This window comes from Perca fluviatilis, chromosome 6, assembly GCF_010015445.1.
Source record: "Perca fluviatilis chromosome 6, GENO_Pfluv_1.0, whole genome shotgun sequence".
Lineage (NCBI taxonomy): Eukaryota > Metazoa > Chordata > Actinopteri > Perciformes > Percidae > Perca > Perca fluviatilis.
This window is the reverse complement of record NC_053117.1, coordinates 41487373-41513470: the sequence shown is the minus strand read 5'-3', so window position 1 is coordinate 41513470 and position 26098 is coordinate 41487373. Positions and strand designations below refer to the sequence as shown.

At 41.3% G+C, this 26098-nt stretch overlaps 2 protein-coding genes across 6 annotated transcripts; both read left to right on the top strand.

The window, feature by feature from the left end:
• The first annotated feature begins 11 nt into the window (after positions 1 to 11).
• LOC120560202 lies at positions 12 to 12359 on the top strand. Of its 5 annotated transcripts, XM_039802467.1 has the most exons (7): positions 12 to 167; positions 870 to 962; positions 2924 to 3033; positions 4351 to 4497; positions 4804 to 4901; positions 6415 to 6664; positions 9896 to 11360. In XM_039802467.1, the coding sequence occupies exons 4-7, from the start codon at positions 4370 to 4372 to the stop codon at positions 11130 to 11132; spliced, it is 1713 nt and encodes a 570-aa protein (XP_039658401.1). In that variant the 5' UTR covers positions 12 to 167; positions 870 to 962; positions 2924 to 3033; positions 4351 to 4369; the 3' UTR covers positions 11133 to 11360. The 5 variants fall into 5 exon arrangements, with proteins under 5 accessions (XP_039658401.1, XP_039658402.1, XP_039658399.1 ...); XM_039802468.1 differs by lacking the exons at positions 12 to 167; positions 870 to 962 and having other exon boundaries at positions 2486 to 3033; XM_039802465.1 differs by lacking the exons at positions 12 to 167; positions 870 to 962; positions 2924 to 3033 and adding an exon at positions 12314 to 12359 and having other exon boundaries at positions 4296 to 4497; positions 9896 to 11150.
• A 4882-nt stretch (positions 12360 to 17241) lies between these two features.
• LOC120560221 (serine protease inhibitor 2.1-like) lies at positions 17242 to 24842 on the top strand. The gene is made up of 6 exons (XM_039802494.1): positions 17242 to 17333; positions 20112 to 20715; positions 20853 to 20923; positions 22780 to 22973; positions 23089 to 23236; positions 23319 to 24842. Exons 2-6 carry the CDS (start codon positions 20118 to 20120, stop codon positions 23514 to 23516), a joined length of 1209 nt encoding a protein of 402 aa, XP_039658428.1. The 5' UTR covers positions 17242 to 17333; positions 20112 to 20117; the 3' UTR covers positions 23517 to 24842.
• The last annotated feature ends 1256 nt before the right edge of the window (positions 24843 to 26098 follow it).

Sequence of the window (26098 nt, the reverse complement as noted above, 5' to 3'; positions counted from 1 at the left end):
TTATTTTTCAGGTAAATTCAGAGTTTATGCGGCTCACCACCAAGCCACTGCAGTCAAAGTTCATGTCGCAGCTGGACCACTTCTCAGACAAGCTGATGCAGATCTTCAAGAGCAAAGGAGGAGTGAAGGGGCAGAGGATTAAGGAGGTCCTGTCTATCACAGATTTGGTTAGTTGAAATGCATATAATGTACGTTTTTTTTGGGGGGGGGGGGTTTGTGGGTGGTTAATGTAAGGTTTTCTTGTCCATAGCTGCTTATTTAAAGATACTCTAAGCGATGTCAAATGTTTTTTAGGCTACAAAATTTGTTGTCACACACAGCAAACCTCTCCTCACTATCCACGAGCTGCCTGTCCCCTGAACACACTGTAAAACACACAGTCTCTGTAGACAGCCCAGGGTCCACACACGGCAACAGAAACAAAGTGGCCAACCTGGACTACAAAAACATAACAAACCATGTTCCAGCATTCAGCCAATAACCAACAAGAAGGATTTGGGGGTTATAGTTCGCTGAAGCACAGAAGGCGGGGGACGGGATGAGGAGGAGGGAGGAGCTAGTCTCGTTTTGTTTGAAAATACTGTGAACGTCGTCACCCAACATCGCTTAGAGCACCTTTTTAAATATGTTTTATAAATGGCCTACTTGTATAGTGCTTTTATCCAAATACTATGTTTTTTCATTCACACCAGTGGCTATGTAAAACATGCAAGACGACTACAGACTTGCTTGTTGGGGGCATTTAGGGGTTAGGCGTCCTGTTTAGACTGAAATGACCCTCCAGATCTTTAGACAACGTGCCCCTTCCCTGTGCCACCATAACAACCACATTTGACTAAATTGTGTCATTTTTTTCACCCCTGCTTCAGTGTGACAACATCAACACCAGGAGGGAGTGTATCCTGAGAGGCCTCATCATCTACCTCAATGAAGATCCAGACACCTTCTTCAAGGAATATCTGGTAAATTCATCACAATATGTTTGTCATGTAGTGTTGAACAGTTACTCCCTCTTACTTCTCCCATGGCGCACTTCATTTATGACAAAGCCCTATGGTGCACCATTCCCACCCATAATATTGTAGGCGATGGGAAATGCACCGAAATTTGATATACAAGCAATTAGTGTTTTTTTTGTGTGTGTTGAGAACTGTGCATCAAGTCCACTTCTCAAGTTTAATTTCTAAATTATTGTCACTTCTGAAGGCATCAAAGTCCTGAGCAACTTGGGCAGTGTCATCATGGGCTTCGTCATGCTTTTTGGGCTCATTTATGCCCTTGATCTGAGTTTTCCAGACACACCTTAATACACCTTTGAGTTTTTCCAGAAGATCATAATGAATTTGGATGGGCACAAGCTGAATGCAAAGATACAACAGATGAAAATCAAGTTGTTTGCATAGAACAGCACCATGTGACAATCTCCCTTGGTGGAGGGTTTAAGACTGAGATTACTTGGCCTTGGGTAAGTGTTTACACCCAGAAAGTTTGGCCATTTCACTTCTTCATCATAATTTGTTGACTCTACCTCCTCGGTGCCATTCATCTCTACTTTTTATTTTTATTTTTTCATTTCATGACTCTCGATGGATTGAAAGTGATCTAAAAAAACGGCTCAACACGCTGTATTTTACTTTGATTGTGAGTGGCCAGAACTCTTCCCTGACTTCGTTGCTGGTTATAATCACTCATCATGTTTTGTGGATTTGTTTTTTTTTTTTTTTGCTTTTGCTTTTTTCCGTGGTCCATGCAATATTTTTTTCTGTTACCAGCTATGATAACACACAAATCACCAAGGCTCTTTCCAATTTAAATGAACAGTAGTGGGGAATTTTGTATTTGCCATAGCCTATTGGTTGTAGGCAGATTTCTTTTCTTTCCCTTTATGTAATGGTAGTTCAAGGCAAGCAATTACAATACACTTATCCAATACAGAGTTTTTGCAGTGTATTCCATCCAGCTATGCAGGAGTGTGAAACTCAACTTCGCTAAGGGCCACACTGGAAAATAAGAATTGCATTAAGGGCCAACATGTAAAGTTTATTGACATGCTTTTATTTAATCGAAAGTCAAATATTTTTGACTGTATTATTGAATGTCTCGTATAGCTTTCTTAGTTACAGTTTGGGCGACATTAAGCTCTAAAAAGTTCCTTAAAAATCATAGCTTAGCAAATTCAGCAAAACAATTACATTTTTTACAGCAACCAGTTTCACAGCCTAAATATAAAAACTCTGCTTATGTGGGAATTTCTGAGTGTGTCAAAGTCTGCAAATTGCCAAATTTGAAAACAAGTTCCCTGTCTTTTTGGTTTGGTCCACATCTAGGGGGGCCAAATTGATTGTGAACCTAAATTGATACGCAGTGCTGGACCAAAACTTGCTTGGGACCGTATTTGGCCTGCGGGCCTTGAGTTTGATATGTGTAAGCTATAGTGTCTTTGTTGTTGAGATTTGGGATAGCTGGGCATTCATTTTGTACCAGTATACTGTCAAGTTCATATACTTGTGTTTTATCTAGTAAATTTTTTTTTAATATAATACATATAGGTTTTAATATAACAAAAAACGGCAGTACACTGACTGGAAAACTATCAAAACAAAACCACAAACTGACGGACAAAAACACAGGCCGGAACACAAGACACAAGGAAGCACACAAAAGGAAGTAGGAAAAACCGACAGAAAACACGACATCAACTAAACACAGACACTTGACACAACACTAGGCAACACAAGGGACAACAGAGAACACCGGAATAAACCAAAACACACAAAACACTGAACAGAGTACATCAACACAACAGGGAACAGAAAGTTACAGAAAGTGCAGACACAAAACACTGAAACCATAACAAAAGTTGAATCTAATCTAAAATCACACACACATACGCTCTTAGACAAACTCACCTTATTTCCTGTAGAGGGGGAGGAGCAGATCAGCTCATGAAGAATAAGAAGAGTTGCATCAGTTGAGACTCCATTTCGTGTGAAGAGAAGACAGCAGGAGGAGGAAACTGAAGGCCTAAGCAGGGTAAGTGTTAATCCAACATTTATTATTTTATTGTCAAAGTCTCTGAGCTTTAACCCAAGAAAGAAGACTCATGGTACGGTGTGGGCTCTGTATTAGTATGATTCAGCTAAAAGGAACACGCCGACTTATTGGGATTAGTTAGACAAGTCGAGACATGGCCTTCTCATCTCCGCGTGTGTTGTAACTCTGTCTGACGGCGCCAGCATTAGCTTAGCCGGTAACACTTTACTTTAAGTTTTCTACATAAGAGTGACATGACACAGTCATGACATATGAACCGAATGACACTTACTAAAAAAGAGTTATGTCATAAACGTTTATGACTTGTTTATAATGTTTTATGACACGTTCATGACAGTGTCATGTCACTCTTATGTAGAAAACTTAAAGTAAAGTGTAACCGCTTAGCCTAGCACAGATCCTGGAGGTAACCGGTTCCAACTAGCCTACTGCTCCGAGTTGTGACAAAAGTGACAAAATAACTCCAACATGTTCCTATTTACATGTTGGAATTTGTAGAGTCACAGCGTGTACAAAAAACTACGTAACATGAGACACAGCCGTCTTCTAACCGTACACTGCAAAAAGAGATGTGTTAAAAATGACACAACCTGAACACACTCACCACGTGTTAAAATTCTACACGTTGTGTCATTTTTAACACATCTCTTTTTGCAGTGTACAGTTTCCATCCTACATCCATTTTAAATCTCTGTTTTAAGAAATCATTAGTGGGATAAATCCTATTCATAATTTTAAATTGCATTTCTTTCACCTTTGGCGGGACAGGAAATTTTAAGTATTTACATCTAATTTTTTTATTGTCTCCTTACCGAAGTCTTTGAGAATACACTGCAAAAAGAGATGACACAACTCTTGTGTTAAAAATAACACAACATGTGTAAAATTTTAACACATGTGGTGAGTGTGTTCAGGGACTACACATGTTGTGTCATTTATAACACATCTCTTTTTGCAATGTATACAAACTGGAAACTCTATTCTCAGACAGGCTTGCTGCGAGCATATCACTCTGCCCCAGATTTAAAGACAACTCTTTGTGCATGGACAAACTTGTTTGTCTTGATTTATGTGTGTGTGTGAGAGTGTGTGTATGTGTGTGTGTGCACAACCAATGTGTCCCTGAGCAAGACACTTAACCCCTAGTTGCTCCAGAGGTGTGTGACTTCTGATATGTAAGAATTGTAAGTCGCTTTGGATAAAAGCGTCAGCTAAATGACATGTAATGTACTGTAATGTAATGTGTTGATTCTTGTGTTGTGAGCTCCCAGTCAGTGTTGCTGTTTTACCTCTCAGACTGACTTCAGATCAGAAGATGAGTGATTTGGAGGAAGAGGAGGACGGAGCAGAGTCTGTAGTATCTGGCTGTCAGACTGTGAAGAGTGACCGGTCCAAACATCAACCTCTGACTTTCAGTGAAGAACCTGGACCCTCAGACACAAAGTAAGAGAACTGATACCAACTCATTCATGTCACTCATTCCTCTGCTATTAATAATAAAAAAAAGTACAGAACAAAAGTACAGAGTGTGGACTGGTAGAGATGCCAGTTCACCTCGTGGGCATTGCCAAGGTGCTCTTGAGCAAGGCACCGAACCCCCCCAACCACTCAGGGTGCCTGTCCAGCACTCTGACATCACTCCATTTGTGCATGTGTATTTCTGGCCAGTGTGTTTTAACAGAGTGTACATTGTTATTTCCCCACTGGGGATCAATAAAGAGTATAAATTATGAATTACTAAATTCACAGAGAGAAGAGGAGTGATGTTTCTGAGGTGGAGCTGTCCAGAACCAGAACCAGAACCAGAGCTGTACAGCAGACAGCCAGTCAGAGCAGCTCTGAAAAAAGTAAGTCTGTGTCATACAGCAAAGATATCTGCTCTGTATCACCTCTCCTGTGTTCCTGTCTGTATTTTCAGATATCTGCTTTATTTGACTGTTTACTGAATGTTTTAGTCATGCTTTGTTAACTTACTGCTGATGTAAACAAACGTTTTTGCTGCTGCTGTTTCTCTTAGGCTTCATCTCCATGGCTACGTTGTAGTTTTTAAGCTTTACATTTTGCGCCAAAAGTGATCTCGGTGCACCGCGTGTTTTTTATCTCCAGTAGAATAACTAATCTCTGTTTAAACGAACACTCCCAAAACATCATATCTCATCAACATCCTGGTATACTGGGCATGAACAGGAGGCAGCGTGGAGACTCCTCCCACTGCTGGTAGTTACCACGGTAACATTAGTAGCTTTAGTCTCAGAGAACGAGACGTTGTGACCGATAAGACCCAATCAGGAGGAGAAACGCTGGCGTCAGGGTCGGTGTTGCCAAAGATACACCAGAGCAGGGGGAATGAGAGGGGGAAACACCAGAGCAGGGGGAATGAGAGGGGAACACCAGAGCAGGGGAATGAGAGGGAAACACCAGAGCAGGGGGAATGAGAGGGGGAACACCAGAGCAGGGGGAATGAGAGGGGGAAACACCAGAGCAGGGGGAATGAGAGGGGGAAACACCAGAGCAGGGGGAATGAGAGGGGGAAACACCAGAGCAGGGGGAATGAGAGGGGAAACACCAGAGCAGGGGGAATGAGAGGGGAAACACCAGAGCAGGGGGAATGAGAGGGGGAAACACCAGAGCAGGGGGAATGAGAGGGGAAACACCAGAGCAGGGGGAATGAGAGGGGAAACACCAGAGCAGGGGGAATGAGTGGGGAAACACCAGAGCAGGGGGAAAGAGAGGGGAAACACCAGAGCAGGGGGAATGAGAGGGGAAACACCAGAGCAGGGGGAATGAGAGGGGGAAACACCAGAGCAGGGGGAATGAGTGGGGAAACACCAGAGCAGGGGAATTGAGGGTGGAAACACCAGAGCAGGGGAATGGAGAGGGGAAACACCCAGAGCAGGGGGAATGAGAGGGGAAACACCAGAGCAGGGGGAATGAGAGGGGAAACACCAGAGCAGGGGGAATGAGGGGGAAACACCAGAGCAGGGGGAATGAGAGGGGAACACCAGAGCAGGGGGAATGAGAGGGGGAAACACTAGAGCAGGGGAATGAGAGGGGGAACACCAGAGCAGGGGGAATGAGAGGGGAAACACTAGAGCAGAGGGAATGAGAGGGGGAAACACCAGAGCAGGGGGAATGAGAGGGGAAACACCAGAGCAGGGGGAATGAGAGGGGGGATTGCCAGAGCAGGACAAACACAATTAAAAAAACTAAATGTAAAAATCATGATGCCTTTTATTACTTTAAGAAAGGATGATTACTTCATAACCTTTACTACCTGGTTTTGATATTGATAATAAAAACTATCACCAGATTGTAAACTTTTCTTCTTATTTTGGTCTTTCACCTTGTCCTTTTTCCTAGTGATCAATATTCTCCATGAATATAAACATAAGATCAGAATGAAGGAGACATATGAACGTGTGACTGGAGGAGCTGATCAAACAGGAAGTGGAACCCCCATCAACAGGATGTTCACTGAGCTCTACATCACAGATGAACTGAGTGAAGAAGTTATCAGAGGCGTTCTGATGATCGGCGTTGCTGGCGTTGGAAAAACCTTCTCAGTGCAGAAGTTCTGTCTGGTAGCTACGGCGTCAATTAACACATTAATGTAAGTTAATGTGTTAAATGGGGTTGATACACACACACACACATACACACACACACATACACACACACACACACACACACACACACACACACACACACACACACACACACACATACATACATAGAGACACAGACGCACACACACACACACATACATATAGACACACACACACACACACACACATAGAGACACACACTCTCACACACACACACACACACATACATATAGACACACAAACATAGACACACACACACAGACACGTAGATACAGACACACACATAGACACACACACATAAATATGGACACACACACACACACACACATACATACATATATACACACACACACATACATACAGACACACACACACAAACAGAGACACACACACATAAATATGGACACACACACACACACACACACACACACACACATACATACATATAGACACACACACACACAAACAGAGACACACACACAGACACATAAGCTTTAATTTTATTTGTCATTTATGTATTATTTTATTGCCATTACCTGTTTTCCCTGTTTTCATACATACAGAAGTTTAGTTTGCTAAATATATCAAATTTTGTTTATTTATTTATATTGGAAGTAAAAAAAAAAGGAAATGGTTCTTCCGTAACATTGCACTTTAGATGTGTGTTAATTTCCCACACCAGGAGTAATTAATATAGTTTATTTCATAGCGATCGATTATCTATTTTAAAAATAGATAATCAAAATGTAAAATGTTCTATTAAAGAAAAGATAGAAATGGTAAGAAAACATGAAATCGGAATCGGCTAAAATCGGTATCGGCTGGCCTAACTCAAAGAAAGATCGGAAATAGGAATCGGCCTAGAAAGTTGTAATCGGTGCAGCTCTACTAACAATAACTATATTTCCTCTTAGGCCGGTTACACGCTGCACGCATCGCACGAGCGTGTCAGCCGCGTGGCGTGTCTGTTTATATTTGGGCTCCCATGGTAACAGGTCAGAGCGTACACACGGCCGGCCTGAGACACGTGCAGCTAGAAACAGAACCAACGCCTATTTCTCACGCGAGACGCGAGCGTGTTGGAAGCGTTTCCAGGCAAAATAGAATAGGAAAATATGTTTATATGTCATTTAGACACGAATGCATATTAATAAAAGACATCTTGATGTTTGAAAGTCTAGGTTTTGACATCAATGTAGATATAAATGTAATACAAAATTTCAGAGAAAATATTTTCAAATGTTGCACCTGTCACACAGAACGAAATATTCTGTAACATATTTTGCAGTCAATACTGCCGATGTGGTCTTGCTTTAATCAAATCAGTAGGCTATATATAAAGGGTAGTAGGATAGGCTGCTATATAAAAGGTTAGGATAGGCTACTATATATAAAGGGTAGTAGGATAGGCTACTATATATAAAGGGTAGTAGGATAGGCTACTATATATAAAGGGTAGTAGGATAGGCTACTATATATAAAGGGGTAGGATAGGCTACTATATATAGAAAAGTAGGGATAGGCTACTATATATAAAGGGTAGTAGGATAGGCTACTATATATAAAGGGTAGTAGGATAGGCTACTATATATAAAGGATAGTAGGATAGGCTACTATATATAAAGGGTAGTAGGATAGGCTACTATATATAAAGGGTAGGATAGGCTACTATATATAAAGGGTAGTAGGATAGGCTACTATATATAAAGGGTAGTAGGATAGGCTACTATATATAAAGGGTAGGATAGGCTACTATATATAAAGGGTAGTAGGATAGGCTACTATATATAAAGGGTAGTAGGATAGGCTACTATATATAAAGGGTAGTAGGATAGGCTACTATATATAAAGGGTAGTAGGATAGGCTACTATATATAAAGGGTAGTAGGATAGGCTACTATATATAAAGGATAGTAGGATAGGCTACTATATATAAAGGGTAGTAGGATAGGCTACTATATATAAAGGATAGGATAGGCTACTATATATAAAGGATAGGATAGGCTACTATATATAAAGGGTAGTAGGATAGGCTACTATATATAAAGGGTAGTAGGATAGCTACTATATATAAAGGTAGTAGGATAGGCTACTATATATAAAGGTTGTATATAAAGGTATAGGCTACTATATATAGAAGAGTAGGATAGGCTACTATATATAGTAGTAGGATAGGTAAAAGGATAGATAATATATATAAAGGAGATAGTAGGATAGGCTACTAGATATTAAGGATATTCTATATAAAGGATAGGTTATATATTAAAGGATAGGATAGGCATACTATATAAAGGATAGGATACCTATATATAAGGGATAGTAGGAAATATATAAAAGGATAAGCTTATATATATAAAGGATAGTGATAGGCTACTATATAAAAGGGTAGTAGGATAGGCTACTATATATAAAGGTATAGTGGATAGGAAATATATAAGGGTAGTAGGATAGTAATATAAAGGATAGGATAGGCTACTATATATAGTGGATAGGATTACTATATATAAAGGTTAGGATATATAAAGGATAGAGGTTATATATATATAGGGATAGTATGTAAAGGATACTAGGTATAAATATAGAGATTGTATAAGTTATATATAGTAGTGATAGGCTCTATATATAGGGAGTAGTAGATAGGCTACTATATGTTAGGGTATATATATGAAAGGTAGTAGTAGGATAGGCTAGTATGATAGGTAGATAGGCTACTATATATAAGGGGTGGATAGGCTACTATATATAAAGGAGGTATAGTGGATAGGCTACTATATATAAAGGGTAGTAGTAGGGGTAGATAGGGGTTAGGTAGTAGGGATAGTGATAGGCTACTTATATGGTAGGGATAGGTAAAGGGTTGATAGGCTACTATATAGGTGGAATGGCTACTATATATAAAGGGTAGTAGGATAGGCTACTATAACAACGTGAGTGACGGTCCAACATGAGATAGGCTGTAGGCTCTTTACAGCTACACAGACAGCCCACTTACCCACTTACCCAGGAGCAGCGCCGCGCCAGACACGCTTCTGGTATGTAGGACACAGAAAAATGCACGCAGCTGAGACGCAACAGAAACGCCACGCTCGTGCGACGCTTGCAGTGTGTGACCGGCCTTAAGGACACAACCGTGCATGGGGCCAGATATGTGTTGAAATCTGTTAGCTGGTAAGAACTCTCTCTCTCTCTCTCTCTCTCTCTCTCTCTCTCTCTCTCTCTCTCTCTTCGGAGAGCAGGGAACCTGTGCTCCAGGTCAGCCACACAGGAGAGGAAATCCCCCTGGAGATCACTAAGGATGGAGAGCAACGGAGACTTAAAGATGACAGCAAGAAAGTGGTCCCAACCCTCGATAGGAACGGAGATGTAATAATTAGAAATGAACCCGGCAGTAAAGGAAAGGAAATCGTTACAGCTGAAAGAAACTGTCTAGGTCCCACAAAAAAAAAAAGTACAAAAAACAATAACTGCCTTACTGAGTATTATTTAACTAAAAAGGTAAAAGAGGGAGAAAAGATAAAGGCAGTGATGATAACAGATCCAAAAGAAAAAGAAGATATTCTTTCCAAGTGTTATGATGTTCAATCAAAAAATATCATAAGTGTAATCTGGCACTATAGAAATTACAGAAAAAATGAGGTCACATACCTGAGGGTCAGTGACTGGATATTAAAGATTAAGCCTGATCTGTATGTTTATCTAGTTGGTAAATGGCTTGACAACACTAAAGGAGAAACTGAAGAAAATGTTAAGCCATGTATTGAAGCTCAGATAGGAAAAGAAAGTTACAAAGACATACGGGGAGGAATTAAAAAGGAATTGGGCAATAGTGACCCAAAAAAAAAATTTGCTCAATATGCGGAAGATTTTCTTTATGTAGACGAAGAATATTCTCGGTACACAAATTACCTGCCGCTCCCCGCTGAGGCCTGGCTAACCACATATTTTACTGCATCAGTTATATCTGAATCTGCTAGAAACTTCCGGACATTTCCTCTGATTCTCATGGCCCTGGATATGGTCCAAAGAGATGACATTATAAAAGAGAAAGGACTGAACTTTCTTTGGGAAGAACATTCAATGGAGAGAGGAGGTTCTTGGATTGACACAAGCAAGCAGGGATTTAGTGGCTCAGCCGACTATGAAGAGAGCAATTTAGTTACCCAGAAGCCTTCGGCTAGTTCCAAAGTCAATAATAAGCCTAAAGATAAAAAGAAACAGCTTGAAGAGCTCCTAGAAATAGAAATAAAACTGTACCAATCGTACAGTGACTTTATGAATCAAAGAGGAGAAAAAATAGATATATTCAATATCGCAGAAAAATACGGAATGATTCAACATAATTCTGTTGTTGATTACAACAATTTAAAAAATACAGTAAACAGCAATTCTCAAGCGTCCGGCTCACGTCCAAACACTTTATGGGTAGCACTTTATAATAACTACACACAATTTGGTAGTTTCTTTCAGTGGTAACGATTTCCTTTCCTTGGTAACGATTTCCATTAGTTACCTATTAGTTAATGGTTTGTTCATCATTATTAAAAATATGTTTGTGAGTAATGTATACTTAATAAATAATGAAACAACTGTTTATAAATGAAATAACTTTCCCATTATAAACCAACTATTACCGAATGCTTTATCAGTTGTAAAGCATTGCTCCTGTTAATTCTCTAAATAAAGCATTGGTATACACACTCAGAAATGATCTGTTCATAGTATGTTTCTCTCTCTCTCCTCCCTCTCTCTCCCTCCCTCTCTCCCCCCTCCCTCTCCTCCCTCTCTTCGCTCTACCTCTCTCCCTCCCTCTCTCTCCCTCTCTCTCCTCCATCTCTTTCCCTCCCTCTCTCTCCTTCTCTCTCCCCCCTCTCTCTCTCTCCCTCTCTCTCCCTCTCTCTCTCTGCCTCTCCCCCTCTCTCTCTGCCTCTCTCCCTATATCTCCCTCGCTCTCTCTCCTCCCTCCCTCTCCCGTCTCTCTCTCCCCCTTCTCTCTCTCTCCCCCCTCTCCCCCCTCTCCTCTCCCCCTCTCCCCCCTCCCTCTCCTCCCTCTCTCTCTCCCCTCTCTCTCTCCCTCGCTCTCCCCCTCTCTTTCCATCCCTCTCTCTCCCCGCTCTCCCACTCCCTCTCCCTCTCCTCCCTCTCTCAACTCTCCCTCTCTCCCCCCTCCCTCTCTCTCCCTCTGTCTCTCCCTCCCTCTCCCTCTCTCTTCCCCTTTTCTCTGTCTCTCCCTCTCTCTCTCCCTCTCACTCCCCGCTCCCCCCCCTCCCTCTCCTCCCTTCTCTCTGTCTCCAGTGTACATTGATGTTAAAATGTCTACAGGCAGACAGGACGGTCTGAAGTGTTTTGACGCTCTTTCGCTGTACGTTCTGTTAGTAATGTGAGATGTTTGAGTCACACACACGTCTCGTCTTCATAACAGAAACACGGAAATTAATTTGACCCGTTCTCACTCCCGCTTGGTAAATGCAATAGGGGGCCCGGGCTGTCAATCAATATCTTCCAGTGATGCGAGCCCCTGATTGGTCCGGGCCAGTAAGCACCGCTTACCCTGCTTACCGATAGTTAGGCGTCCGCACACAACACACACACACACACACACACAACTGTCCCGTTCTTCTTTATCTAAACCCAACTGTCCCGTTCTTCTTTATCTAAACCCAACTGTCCCGTTCTTCTTTACCTAAACCCAACTGTCCCGTTCTTCTTTACCTAAACCCAACTGTCCCGTTCTTCTTTACCTAAACCCAACTGTCCCGTTCTTCTTTATCTAAACCCAACTGTCCCGTTCTTCTTTACCTAAACCCAACTGTCCCGTTCTTCTTTACCTAAACCACATCCCGTTCTTCTTTACCTAAACCCAACTGTCCCGTTCTTCTTCATCTAAACCCAACTGTCCGTTCTTCTTTACCTAAACCAACTGTCCGTTCTTCTTTATCTAAACCCAACTGTCCCGTTCTTCTTTACCTAAACCCAACTGTCCCGTTCTTCTTTATCTAAACCCAACTGTCCGTTCTTTCTTAAAACTTACCCGTTCTTCTTTACCTAAACCCAACTGTCCCGTTCTTCTTTACCTAAACCCAACTGTCCCGTTTCTTCCTTTACCCTAAACCCAACTGTCCCGTTCTTCTTTACCTAAACCCAACTGTCCCGTTCTTCTTTACCTAAACCCAGCTGTCCCGTTTCTTCCTTTACCTAAACCCAACTGTCCCGTTCTTCTTTACCTAAACCCAACTGTCCCGTTCTTCTTCATCTAAACTCAACTGTCCCGTTCTTCTTTACCTAACCCACTCCAACTCTCCGTTCTTCTTTACCTAAACCCAACTGTCCCGTTCTTCTTCATCTAAACCCAACTGTCCCGTTCTTCTTTACCTAAACCCAACTGTCCCGTTCTTCTTTATCTAAACCCAACTGTCCCGTTCTTCTTAAACTAAACCCAACTGTCCCGTTCTTCTTTACCTAAACCCAACTGTCCCGTTCTTCTTTACCTAAACCCAACTGTCCCGTTCTTCTTTACCCTAACCCAACTGTCCCGTTCTTCTTTACCTAAACCCAACTGTCCCGTTCTTCTTTATCCTAAACCCAACTGTCCCGTTCTTCTTTACCTAAACCCAACTGTCCGTTCTTCTTTACCTAAACCAACTTCCCCTTCTTCTTTACCTAAACCCAACTGTCCCGTTCTTCTTCATCCAAACTCAACTGTCCCGTTCTTCTTTACCTAAACCCAACTGTCCCCGTTCTTCTTTATCTAAACCCAACCGTCCGTTCTTCTTTACCTTAAACCCAACCGTCCCGTTCTTCTTTATCTAAACCCAACCGTCCCGTTCTTCTTTACCTAAACCCAACCGTCCCGTTCTTCTTTACCCTAAACCCAACGGTCCCGTTCTTCTTTATCTAAACTCAACGGTCCCGTTCTTCTTTATCTAAACTCAACTGTCCCGTTCTTCTTTACCTAAACCCAACCGTCCCGTTCTTCTTTACCTAAACCCAACTGTCCCGTTCTTTATCTAAACCTAACTGTCCCGTTCTTCTTTACCTAAACCCAACTGTCCCGTTCTTCTTTATCTAAACCCAACTGTCCCGTTCTTCTTTATCTAAACCCAACTGTCCCATTCTTCTTTACCTAAACTCAACTGTCCCGTTCCCTATTGTGTATATACATACACAACAGGAACATTTCTTACAGGCAACTTTAAATATAAAAGATAATCTAAAGCACAAGAGACATCATGGAGCCACTTCGTCCTTTCCCCCCTGCCCTACTTTCACTCTGAGGTCACATGCCCTGTACATCTCAACTGGCAAGGGAGAACTGAATCTGTAGATAGATAGTTTACTGTGAGCTTGTACCTTTATCGGTTCAAACAAAGGCCATTCGCATTAGTCTCCAGACTTTGTGGCTCCCACTTAGTTTAATGAGAATCATCATCGAAATGTGGGAATGAGAAACTCCATTTCAGTATTGTGAGAAAAACTAAAACAGAAATAAAACAAAAATATAAAGAACTATGCTTAAATGTAATTTTGGCATTGCAGTGGCTTTTCCAAGATGAAAAGAGGAGCAAGGATTTTAAAAGGGACACCAAAGTTGCCTGCTTTCTTCTCGATAGGTAATCCAGCCTATTTGTTTAAATTCGAAGTTTCATAGTTGCTTGGCTAACTGTAACATGGTTGTGCATAACGTCGTGATTTCCCTGGCAGACAACTCACTCACATCATGCAGCTGTAACACACAGAACAGTTGTGTGTAAACGATGGAGATACTAAGAGCTGATTTCGGGTTCAGCCACTGTAGGAGTTAGAACACTCTCAGGATGGGAGGAGCTACAAAGTAATATTCAGTTGGTTGTCATGTACAATTTCACCGCTAGATGGGAGAAATTCTTACACAATGTAGCTTTAAGGGCTGGCACTGATTTAGTACCTCTGAAATATCTGACATGTGTGATACATTCCAAATCAAACCAGTTTTATAAAGTTTGGGATCCTTATCTGAATTATTTGGACCCTATTGTCACTGACATTATGCTACGGGGATTTTCTGATAAGGTCATAAGAGAGAGTACTTTGCTGTGTATGTTTTCTTTCTTTATTCATTCATTTTTATTGTATGTGTGTAGGTGAGCCAGTGTTGTATTTTGGTGTTGTGTTTTTGGATGAGTGTGTTTTGTTTGAAGTATGCTTGCGTGCTAAATTTCATGGATCCATTTTGTACTTATTGTAAAAATGAAAACCAATAAACATATTTCAATTTCAATTCAATTTTATTTATAGTATCAAATCATAACAAGAGTTATCTCGAGACACAATGCGATAGAGTAGGTCAACCACACTATATTACACCCCAACATTCTTCCCTCAATAGCAAGCAGTCGACAGTGGCGAGGAAAAACCCCTCTTGGGGAAGAAACCGGGACAGACCCAGGCTCTTGGTAGGAGGTGTCTGACGGGACAGACCCAGGCTCTTGGTAGGAGGTGTCTGACGGGACAGACCCAGGCTCTTGGTAGGAGGTGTCTGACGGTGCTGGTTGGGGGTGTGATGAACAGTGGCAATAATAGTCACTTTAAAGACTTCAAATGGTAGTCGTAGTAGACCTGTTCGAGTTGTGATTCACTCGGATCTTTAACCCGAGTCTTTAAATTGACTCACGAATCACGGGTCTCTAGCATCATTAACCCGGTTCAGTTGAGTCCTACTACAATTCAATCTAACATGATAACAGCGGCACACACAAACCTCTTGCAACATTAGCTTCTACTATTCCTAGCCATCTTATCTGCAAAAAGCTTTATAACTTACAATTTCGTAGTTAACAGCAACTCCACAAGTCAACTCAAGCGCTGAGTGAGCAGAGAGACAGTCCCGACCCGCAGACTCAGAGCCGGAGCTCGCAGACCGTGGGATTCACTTCGAGAACTCACGAGCCCTCGATGACTCGTGGGTTGTTGGTGATTCATGAGTTGTCGATGACTCATGAGTTCTCGCGGGAGTCAGTAAATCCCGCGAATCAACTGAATCAGCCGGCTACCTTGTCGTGAGTGGATCTGATTCAGACGAGCGCAGCGAAGCGAAGGTGCAGCTTCTCCTCGAGCTCAGGGTAATGCAAATCAACAACAAAAGCCATTCTTTCACTTCTGAAATAACATACAATGTTCTGCACGTAGCCTAGCTAGGCCTACTGTAGGTTTGGTGTATAAATGTAGTATGCTAAATGCAATCAGGTTGAGCAGACAGTCCGGAACATTATAAGCTCGCCTCGCCGACAACTCATGTTTTTTTTTTTTTACTTCACAAAACTTTATTATTCAAATACAGATGCACATACACATTTAAAACATTAAATGCATACAGTGCATACATGAAAAAGGGGCGCATGGAATTTACATTAAAGAGATTTTAAGTCATTGTAAATGTTCAGAGTCCAGATGGCTTTCTTGTCGTCAGTCCTATTAAAGTTAAGAAATATAATTCCATGTCATTTTTAAATGAATATTCGGTTTTCTTTCAGACCATTTTATATTTATGGATATTTTTTTCAAATAAAATTAAAAGATTCTAAATGAAAACATGGCATTTTATCCAAATCAAAAGCTCGCCTTGGATGTAGCATACAATACTGACTCAAGTGACTCGCACAACCCGGATCAGTTTAGTGAGTGACTCAGAATAACCTGAATCCTAAAAAGGAATCGAGTTTGCCAGGCCTAAGTCGTAGTAGTTCATGTCATATCAGGGCGCTGCAGGGCGTTACAGGATGTAACGCGGCACAGCAGAGCATTTGAAAAACTAAAACAAGGGATGGGACACATTCATGCAAGGTCTTCTTGGTGTTGAGAGCCAGGTTGTTGTCAGTGCACCACGAGGATAGGTTCTGGACCTCCTCCCTGTAGGCCGTCTCATCGTTGTTGCTGATGAGACCAATCACCGTAGTGTCGTCTGCAAACTTGACAATGGTGTTACAGCCATGTACAGGTGTGCAGTCGTAGGTGAAGAGGGAGTAAAGGAGAGGGCTCAGCACACATCCCTGTGGTACACCAGTGTTCAGCGTGATGGTTGAGGAGGTGTGATTATCTAACCTAACAGACTGAGGTCTGTTGGTTAGGAAGTCTAGAATCCAGTTACAGAGGGAGGTATTGATGCCCAGTTCACTGAGTTTGGTGATCAGTTTGGAGGGGATGATGCTGTTGAAAGTCAGCGAACAGCATTCTCACATAGCTGTTGCTATTGTCAAGGTAGGACAGGGCAGAGTGAAGTGCCGTAGAGATGGCATCCTCTGTGCTCCTGTTCTGACTGTAGGTGAATTGGAAGGGGTCCAGTGAGGGTGGTAAGCAGGTCTTGAGATGGGCCAGGACCAGCCTCTCCAAGAACTTCATAATGATATTTGTTGCAGTGGAGTGTTTTGGCACAGGCACGATGGAGGTGGTTTTAAAGCACGCATGGACAGCTGCCTAGTGACAGATTAAATATGTCAGTACAAACTGACATGACATTACATGATTTGACATGGGTTACGGTAAGACATGATTACACAGAACGAATGCAGGGGCCGAGCAAATAAGAGTTTGAGACAGGGAATAAACAAAGTCAAAGTGCAGTTTCTCTGATTTCTGTCATAAAAAGGAACATCTCTCTTTGACCCGTCTGTGTTTCTCTGTCTGCTCTTCAACCAGGAGAAGGTAAGCTGTTAGAAAGATGGATTGTTTTTATGTGTTTTACATACAAGTTGAAATACTCTGCCAACAGTTAAATACAGTTTACCACATTGAGTTTGAGATGTAACTGTGCACACTGGAAATGTAAATCCTTTAGAGATGACTAGATTTACTCTACTTATTCTCCTTTTGGAAGTTCAATCAATGTATTGATGTTTTTTCGTATTATTTGTTATATTCATTAGTTTAACAATTGTGATGACCCCTCCCACACACACACACACACACACACACACACACACACACACACACACACACACACACACACACACACACACACACACTCACACTCACACTAACACACACATACACATACACATACAATTAGTTCTTAAAGTGGGTTTGCTAGTTTATTTTTAATTTTATGAAAATTTTTAGTTTTACAGTTTTTTACAATCACTTTGCTGCTACAGTTTTTTCCCAATTGCTAAAACACAATTTTGCAAACTATGCTGGTTTTATCAAAATACTTAACACAATTCACAAAACCACACACCCAAAATACTGCAAGCTACCCATAGTTTCACTGTGTCATTGTTTGTACAATCACTAAATATTGTAGTACAAAATAGGTGATACATGTTTCATTTTGGTACTAGATGTAAATACATCCCTGTAAAAGTACTGCAGTAGTAGAGAGAATACTACAGACACAGTGGAGTCATTGAACAAAATCTGAAATGTATTGATGAAAAACAGTACAGTACGATCACAACATAGGTTTATTTGAATCAAAGCAAAATAATTAGTTACAAAATAGAAAACACAGTAGTACTGTAAAACATCAAATGCAGTGTTCCTTAACTTGCTTGTACTTTACAAGATTACTGTACTTCTACATCTTCATCAACTCTGTCTTGTGGATTTGGCCACAGGTTCTCATCTACATCGCAATTAGCCAAACATTTTGGAAAAAACCTTCGGGCATGGTATTACGTAACTGGCAATGTATATGTATATATACAGTATATATATATATATATATATATATATATATATATATATATATATATATATATATATATATATATATATAGATATATACAGGCCAGCTGGCAGTCTTGCCTGGGCCCGGGACGAGATCTTAGATGGGCCCCCCTCGCGGCCAGATCTCTCCTTTTCCCTTGCTCTTCCTCTCCTCACATCTCTCACTGAAATTAAGTGTGTAATCAGTCTCTGATCCATCCTGCTCAGACTCTCCGACAGGGCAGCAAGCCCCCCCGCATCACTCCCTCTCTCTCTATCTCTATCTCTCTCTCTCTATCTCTCTCTCTCTCTTCTCTCTCACCGGTAGCCTGACTCTGTCCCTCCGTTGCGGGGCAGCGGGCCCCCCCGCATCACTCTCTCTGTCCCCTGACTGCAGCTGGATCTCTCTCTGTCTCATCCTTACTGACGGAGCTACCAAACTCAACTCTTTCTGTCAAAGTTAACGTGTTGTGTCAGGCTTTTATACGAGCTAATGGACGTTAACATGAGAGCTGGCCTGTTAGCTTACGTTACAAGGCTCGTAAACGTTGGCTGCGCTGGTTCTTACCTTGCTCTACGTTGACAGTTCCAGCTTCAACGTCACCACCTTTTTTAAAATATTTGTTTAGAAAATCTCTAAGGCCTCTATTTTCTTCTTCTCTTTTCTTTCCTTTTCCGAGCTCCGGACTTGTGCTGACCGGACATTTTGAGCGTACTGAACTTCAAATCAAGTGACAACATCAAATTTTGATCAGTGGCCAAACCATTTTTATGTACGGGGTGGGGTTCTTGACCACCATTTCCAGGACAATTAGGAAGAAAACAAATAAAAAGCTTTTATGTAACTCAAATATTATGCTACATATTTTTTTTCCACAAATAGGCTTATTTAAAAAAAAAGATTTTTAATTATTCCATAATTTAATGAGGGCCCAGTTCTGGGCCCCCACCCCCTACTGTGGGCCCGGGACAACAGACCGTTTGTCCCCCCCCTATCGGCGGGCGTGGATATATATATATATATATAAAAATTATCTATATATATATATATATATATATATATATATATATATATATATATATATACAGTACAGGCCAAAAGTTTGGACACACCTTCTCATTCAACTTGTTTCTTTATTTTCATGACTATTTACATTGTAGATTCTCACTGAAGGCATCAAAACTATGAATGAACACATATGGAATTAAGTACTTAACAAAAGTGTGAAATAACTGAAAACATGTCTTATATTTTGATTCCTCAAAGTAGCCACCCTTTGCTTTTTTGATAACTCTGCAAACCCTTGGTGTTCTCTCAATGAGCTTCATGAGGTAGTCACCTGAAATGGTTTTACCTTCACAGGTGTGCTTTGTCAGGGTTCATTAGTGGAAGTTTTTCCCTTATTAATAAAAAAGCAAAGGGTGGCTACTTTGAAGAATCTAAAATATAAGACATGTTTTCAGTTATTTCACACTTTGTTAAGTACATAATTCCATATATGTTCATTCATAGTCTTGATGCCTTCAGTGAGAATCTACAATGTAAATAGTCATGAAAATAAAAGGAAATGAATGAAATTGAATGAGAAGGTGTGTCCAAACTTTATTTCATATATATATATATATATATATATATATATATATATATATAGTAAGTAAACAGCCCACATAGTCATCAGATTCACATTATACTAAACGTTCAGAAAATACCTCCAGTACAACCAGTTTCCTCATTAAAACAAACAATGAAGCTGGACTTTTGAACTTTTGTCTTAGTTCACAATGATGATGCGTGCAGCCGTGGGTCTCTGGGTCCTATCAGCAGTGATCTGCGTGGGCAGTTTTATTCCCAGCAACAACTGGCCCAACAGCGTCTCCCTGGTGAACGAAGCAAACCAAAGGTTTTCCTTCCGACTCTACAGGAAGTTAGCAGCTGATGCTGACTCACAGGGAAAGAATATCTTCTTCTCCCCGTTTTGTGTGTCGACCGCCTTGGCTGCGTTGTCCGTGGGAGCGCAGGGGGAGACTCACCGTCAGCTTTTCAGTGGTCTTGCTTTCAGTAGCTCCCTGACTCAGACAGATGTGGACCAGGCCTTCCAGACGTTCCTCCAGAGGGCCAACAACACATCTCAGGAGGACACCAGCGAAGGGACCGCCGTGTTCGTGGACAACGGCTTCAAGCCAAAGCCGGAGTTCCTGCAGACCCTGAAGCAGTCGTACTTCACAGATGGGTTCAATGTGGACTTCAGCCAAGCCACAGAAAGTGCTGATACCATCAATAAGTACGTGGAGGAGAAGACCAACGGGAAGATTGACAAGCTGGTGGAAAACCTGGATCCAAACACAGTCCTGTATCTCATCAGCTACATCTACTACAAAGGTAAGAAGGTCCTGTGGGATGAGATCTAGTCAGTCTGTAATCTAATATAATAATGTAAGATCTGTTTACATATTTTGAGGTTAAATTGACTGTATCAAACCAAAGGTTGTGTTTTATTTCTGCTCATTGTCTAACAGGAAAGTGGGCGACTCCGTTTCACCCTAAGCTCACCAAGCAGGACGACTTCAACGTGGACAAGAACACCAAGGTTTAGAGTTTTACTCTTAACAGAAAAAATTATTTGAGTCCCAGTAATTAACATTCAGGGTTCAGCCCAAACCTAGAGCAGGGGGTCCATTGGGGGAATTCTTCATTTACCAAAGATACATAAATAAAAGATATTATTTTTCATGCTGATAACACAATTTGGGAAAACCTGATAGTTGTAACAACCTAATTCTTTTTCTTAAAGGGGTGATAGAATGATTATATAGGGTTTCACACTGTTCCTTAAGGTCTCCTAATGGGGCATGTAACATTGGTTGGGCTGAAAATGGCAAGGTACTATTATGCATCCCTGTGTAATGGCTCTATTTGGAAGCAGGGGGAGACTCACAGCTTTTCTTCCAAATATGGTATGCTCATGAATATTTAGATGAGCTGTGCGCTGAATCCCCATACACACACATTAGAGACGCGACAGCAGGTCTCATATTTCAGACACACACACACACACACACACACACTGCTGCCCTGCACACAGCGCACACACACAAACACAGACACACACACACCGCTGCACAGCGCACACACACAAAGACAGACACACTGTCTGTTACATGCCCAGGCGAGAGCCGCAGTGTCTAAAACAGCCGAGACAAAAATAAAGGTTTTACACTTTCATTATAACTAGTGTTGTTCTAACGTTACTTTTGCGACATAAAAAAACTTCAGCAAAGAATTACCACTCACCTTTTTAGGTAGTAAGCATGGGGAGAGGAGAGTGAATCCCTGCAAGCCTGTCCTCTGCCAGTGCCTCTGCAGCGCTACGTTAGATCCACAATTCCCTCTCGTCTGATATACTCGTTCTAAACCCTTCTCTCTGGGCCTGTAGGCTGATATACTCGTTCTAAACCCTTCTCTCTGGGCCTGTGGGCTGATCTACTCGTTCTAAACCCTTTTCTCTGGGCCTGTGGGCTGATCTACTCGTTCTAAACCCTTCTCTCTGGGCCTGTGGGCTGATCTACTCGTTCTAAACCCTTCTCTCTGGGCCAGTAGGCTGATCTACTCGTTCTAAAACCCTTCTCTCTGGGCCTGTGGGCTGATCTACTCGTTCTAAACCCTTCTCTCTGGGCCTGTAGGCTGATATACTCGTTCTAAACCCTTCTCTCTGGGCCTGTAGGCTGATATACTCGTTCTAAACCCTTCTCTCTGGGCCTGTAGGCTGATATACTCGTTCTAAACCCTTTTCTCTCTGGCCCAGTAGGCTACTCCGTTGTACAGTCTGCAACACTCCATTTACAACCATGGTTCATTTTCAATATCCTTGCAAAACCTCCAAACTTTCTTCTTTTCTAAAGTACACTGCGCAGGTCGTGTGTGAGATCCTGACACAGCTCCAGCTCAGTGAGTCTGTGAAGGAGGTGAGGCCGACAGGGAAGGCAGCAAACCCGGCCAGCTGCCGCCGCCTGTCCCGGCAGATTGTGGAGCTCGAAAAGTCCGACACTGTCTTACCAAATTTGCAATTAGCCATCAATTTTCGTGAAACGGCCCATATTTGAGCTTTGCATAATTGATTTCTCGCATAAAAAAGTCTCAGAAGTGAATTTTGTAATGGAATAGCAGAGATCTGCGCGACCTAGATTCAGAAGACTACCTGATCTCAGGTCAGTTGGCGTGACAAAGGTTCAGGTCTTGAGATGCTTACGTAAGCTTCTAGCTTTGTTGAGATTCGCCCGTTTTCAGCGGCAGTTTCAAAATATGAGATTTTCATAGTAAAGGGGTGTCAGTGGGATTTTGAGCTTCTATGTATGTCCTATTTACCCACCAAACTGTCGTTATTCAACTATGACAGGGTAAAATCGGTTTTGCATTCTATCACCCCTTTAAATTGTTATCGTCCAGGTTCAAGTCCTCATGATGAATCTGGAGGATAGTTTCAACACCTATCACGATCTCATGCTGAACACGATGGTCCTTCAGCTCCCCTTCACCGGCTCCTACTCCATGCTGCTGATGTTGCCTGACGCCATGGCAACACTGGAGTTCACCCTTGGCCCAAACCGTGTCATCAAATGGTTGCAGTGGATGAGACCCAGGTTGGGAGAATCTTAATTTATGCTTCTAATATGTGGAAGGTTTGACACTGAATAGTCTTGTCTGAGTCTGTGATTAAAAACAGCATATCATTGTTTAATGCCCCCAATGTTTTAGGAGATATAATATATATATTCCAAAGTTCTCCATCAAGACTTCCTATAACCTGAATGATGTGCTGTCAGAAATGGGAATGACAGACATGTTTGGTGAGCGTGCAAATTTCAGATGCATTTCAGAGGAGCAAGGACTGGCAGTCTCAGAAGTAAGTAAACAGAACATATATTTTGTTATTTCACACAAAATCCATTCGTCTGTCGTCTCACTTACTCTGCGTTGCACCGCAGGTTGTGCACCAAGCTACGCTGGACGTGGACGAGATCGGAGCCACCGCTGCTGCCGCCACAGGCATCGGCATCGTAACGACTGCGATCTGGGACCCTGTCCCTGTGTTGAAGTTCAATCGTCCATTTATGGTCATCATCATTGAACGTAATACGGAGGAAATCCTCTTCATGGGCAAGATTATCAACCCAACCATCTGATGGATCAGCACAGCTGTTGCATCTCATATAAAGGAGTCAGAAAAACTTTTGTTTCTTTTCTACTGCTTTATTGAGAGTGTAAACAGTTTTTATATAATGATCTTTGAAGGTAAAATTATGTACAGATAAAATATGATCAATTTAAACCATAAGCATTTGGTATTCATTTATAATGGATCAGATTTTAAAAATACAATAGAGCTCCACAGTGACCGCCCACTTTTTGAACCTCTGGTTCTAGCAGCGGTGGCAGAAGTAATTAAAATCCTTTACTTAAGTAAAAGTACTACTTCCATACTGTAAAAGGACAAGTCCTGCATTGAAAATGTTACTTGAGTAAAAGTCTGTAAGTATCATCAGGAAAATGTACTTAAAGTATAAAAATAAAAGTACTTGATGCAGAAAAGTCTTCTCATTTTGGAAACTGCAAACAGTTGACACACAAGCAAAGAGCCAGGCTGTAATGTGTACAGGCAGTGGCGCTGCTAGCCATTTTGGTGCCCTAAGCATAATTCCTTTATGATGCCCCCACCACCACCACCCCCACCCTGAGGAAACACAGTACACAGAACTGGCAAAACATACATAGACACAACTATTGGGATGTGCAAAATCTTTGTAGAAATAAAGTAATCATCCATAAATACAAACATAAAAGCAGAAGTATAACAGTTAGCAATCTCCTTCAATTAAGCAAAGATTTAGAAGCAGAAAAGTCACACAATTTTACTTTACTTTGTAAGCACACTATGTAGAAGAGCTAAAACACACACATTCAAGTATAGAGAAGTGCATAATATTATCAAAATAAATCAAAGATTTTCCAAAATCAATCAAATCTAATCAAATTGGTAGTGTTGTGGAGTCTACAGACCTGCTGGGGTTGATGTGTGCCAGAACTGCTTGTAGATGGTTGCTGGTCATCTGTATCTTCCTCTTGGCCACGTGCTCCTCCTTGTACGTATCTCAGCATTGACCCTGCATTCATTTAGAAATATGTAGAAAAAGGACCAGTATAGAAAGAGACAAAATATTCAAATAAAGAATCTTATACCAAAAAAAATGTATAAACATTTAAAACTGAAAGCATGCAGCCAAGGAGCTCTCCCCGTTTATTATTTATTTATCAACTATTTAATCAATGTAATCTAATATACAAGCATAATAGAATGAGTTGCAATATTGCACACAATTCAACAATGTTTGCTTTATATCATTCATAATGACATTTTATATTTATATCTTACCTACAGGAATAAAAGCAAAATCGGTCCGTGTACTTTTTCGTTCATTCAATTTCATTTCATAAACAGGTATTGAAAAACAAAAAACGAATGGTTATTTGATTTTCGTTTTAAAATACAACATTTGAAATTGAAATACAAGGCATGTTTTCCTTTTCATGGTCAACAGGGTATGGGAGAAATTTAAAATATGCTTTGATTTTCATTTTCTATTTTATATAACAAAAATAAAATCACTCGAAAACAGAAACGAAAAAAAGTCTTGTTTTTTCATATTCAGAGACCGGATGTTATCATTTCCAAGGCAACAGCGCCAGCCTAGCCTACCAGTGTTGCTTTCAGCCCAGGCTAAAATTACTTTGGAAACCTATACTCTTGATAATGCTTGGGGGGAATTTTATTTCATAATGTCACATGTATTTATTCCCCTCTCTCCCTGCCTCCCTCTGACTCTCTGTCTCTACCCGCCGCAGACAACTTCGCCCCAAGAGAGTCGAACCAGCTGAGGAAACAGACTTTCGGTTCACGGCTGTAACGTAACCGTTACGCCACCGTTAACAATCCCAGCAAACTTTCTGTTGCTGCCGTTAAGCTTGCTGATCTGGCAGAGAGTCACCGGGGGTTCGGGATCAGATCATGGGGATCAGACCTCCGGTGCTGGGTCTATTCTAATATTAGCTGCTGCTGCAGCTAGCTAGCAGCTAGCCACCAGCCCTGTGACCTCGGTCCCCGCGGTTTTCTTCCCGGGACGACTGACTCGATCTGGTCCGTCTGCAGAGCTGGCGTTACCCGCTCTAGGTGAGCTGGGAATCTGCCGCGCTCGTGATTTATTGATATTTTATTTTATTTGCAGATAGTGATATGCTATGATGCACTTATGCACTAGCTGCTTTTAGTCTGAGTCTGTGAGATAACCAAACTTCCTATATAACGTGCATAGATGGAATAAATAAAAGTCCCTCGAAATAAATATAAGTAAAACATACATGTATTTAGGCTATTTAACTATTATGACTAATGCCTATGTTCATGTGTATTTCCTCATTTATGTATTTCATGATCTATTTCATAGCCATATGTATATTTATGTAAAGGGGGGGCAAAAAGCTACAGATTCCCTCAGCAGCAGCAGGGACATTCTAAAACGCTTAACGTGAAAAAGCTTAACTTTAATGTACCTAAACAATGATCAATCAGATATCAGTCAGTTATCAGTCAGATAACGTCCATAACTTGGGTTAGATTTTTTGATCACTGTTTAGGTACATTAAGCTTTTTCCTTACAATATCCCTTAATGAGGCAGAAACCCTTAATGTCAGCTACGTCCATTGGGTTAG

What these genes read in the sequence shown, in the direction of transcription:
- LOC120560202 (XM_039802465.1), top strand. Translation starts at nt 4,370, where the DNA reads ATGAGTGATTTGGAGGAAGAGGAGGACGGAGCAGAGTCTGTAGTATCT. An exon ending in CCTGGACCCTCAGACACAAA is followed by an intron (nt 4,498 to 4,803) that starts GTAAGAGAACTG and finishes CTAAATTCACAG; the next exon opens with AGAGAAGAGGAGTGATGTTT. An exon ending in TCAGAGCAGCTCTGAAAAAA is followed by an intron (nt 4,902 to 6,414) that starts GTAAGTCTGTGT and finishes CCTTTTTCCTAG; the next exon opens with TGATCAATATTCTCCATGAA.
- LOC120560221 (XM_039802494.1), top strand. Translation starts at nt 20,118, where the DNA reads ATGATGATGCGTGCAGCCGTGGGTCTCTGGGTCCTATCAGCAGTGATC. An exon ending in CAGCTACATCTACTACAAAG is followed by an intron (nt 20,716 to 20,852) that starts GTAAGAAGGTCC and finishes ATTGTCTAACAG; the next exon opens with GAAAGTGGGCGACTCCGTTT. An exon ending in ACGTGGACAAGAACACCAAG is followed by an intron (nt 20,924 to 22,779) that starts GTTTAGAGTTTT and finishes GTTATCGTCCAG; the next exon opens with GTTCAAGTCCTCATGATGAA.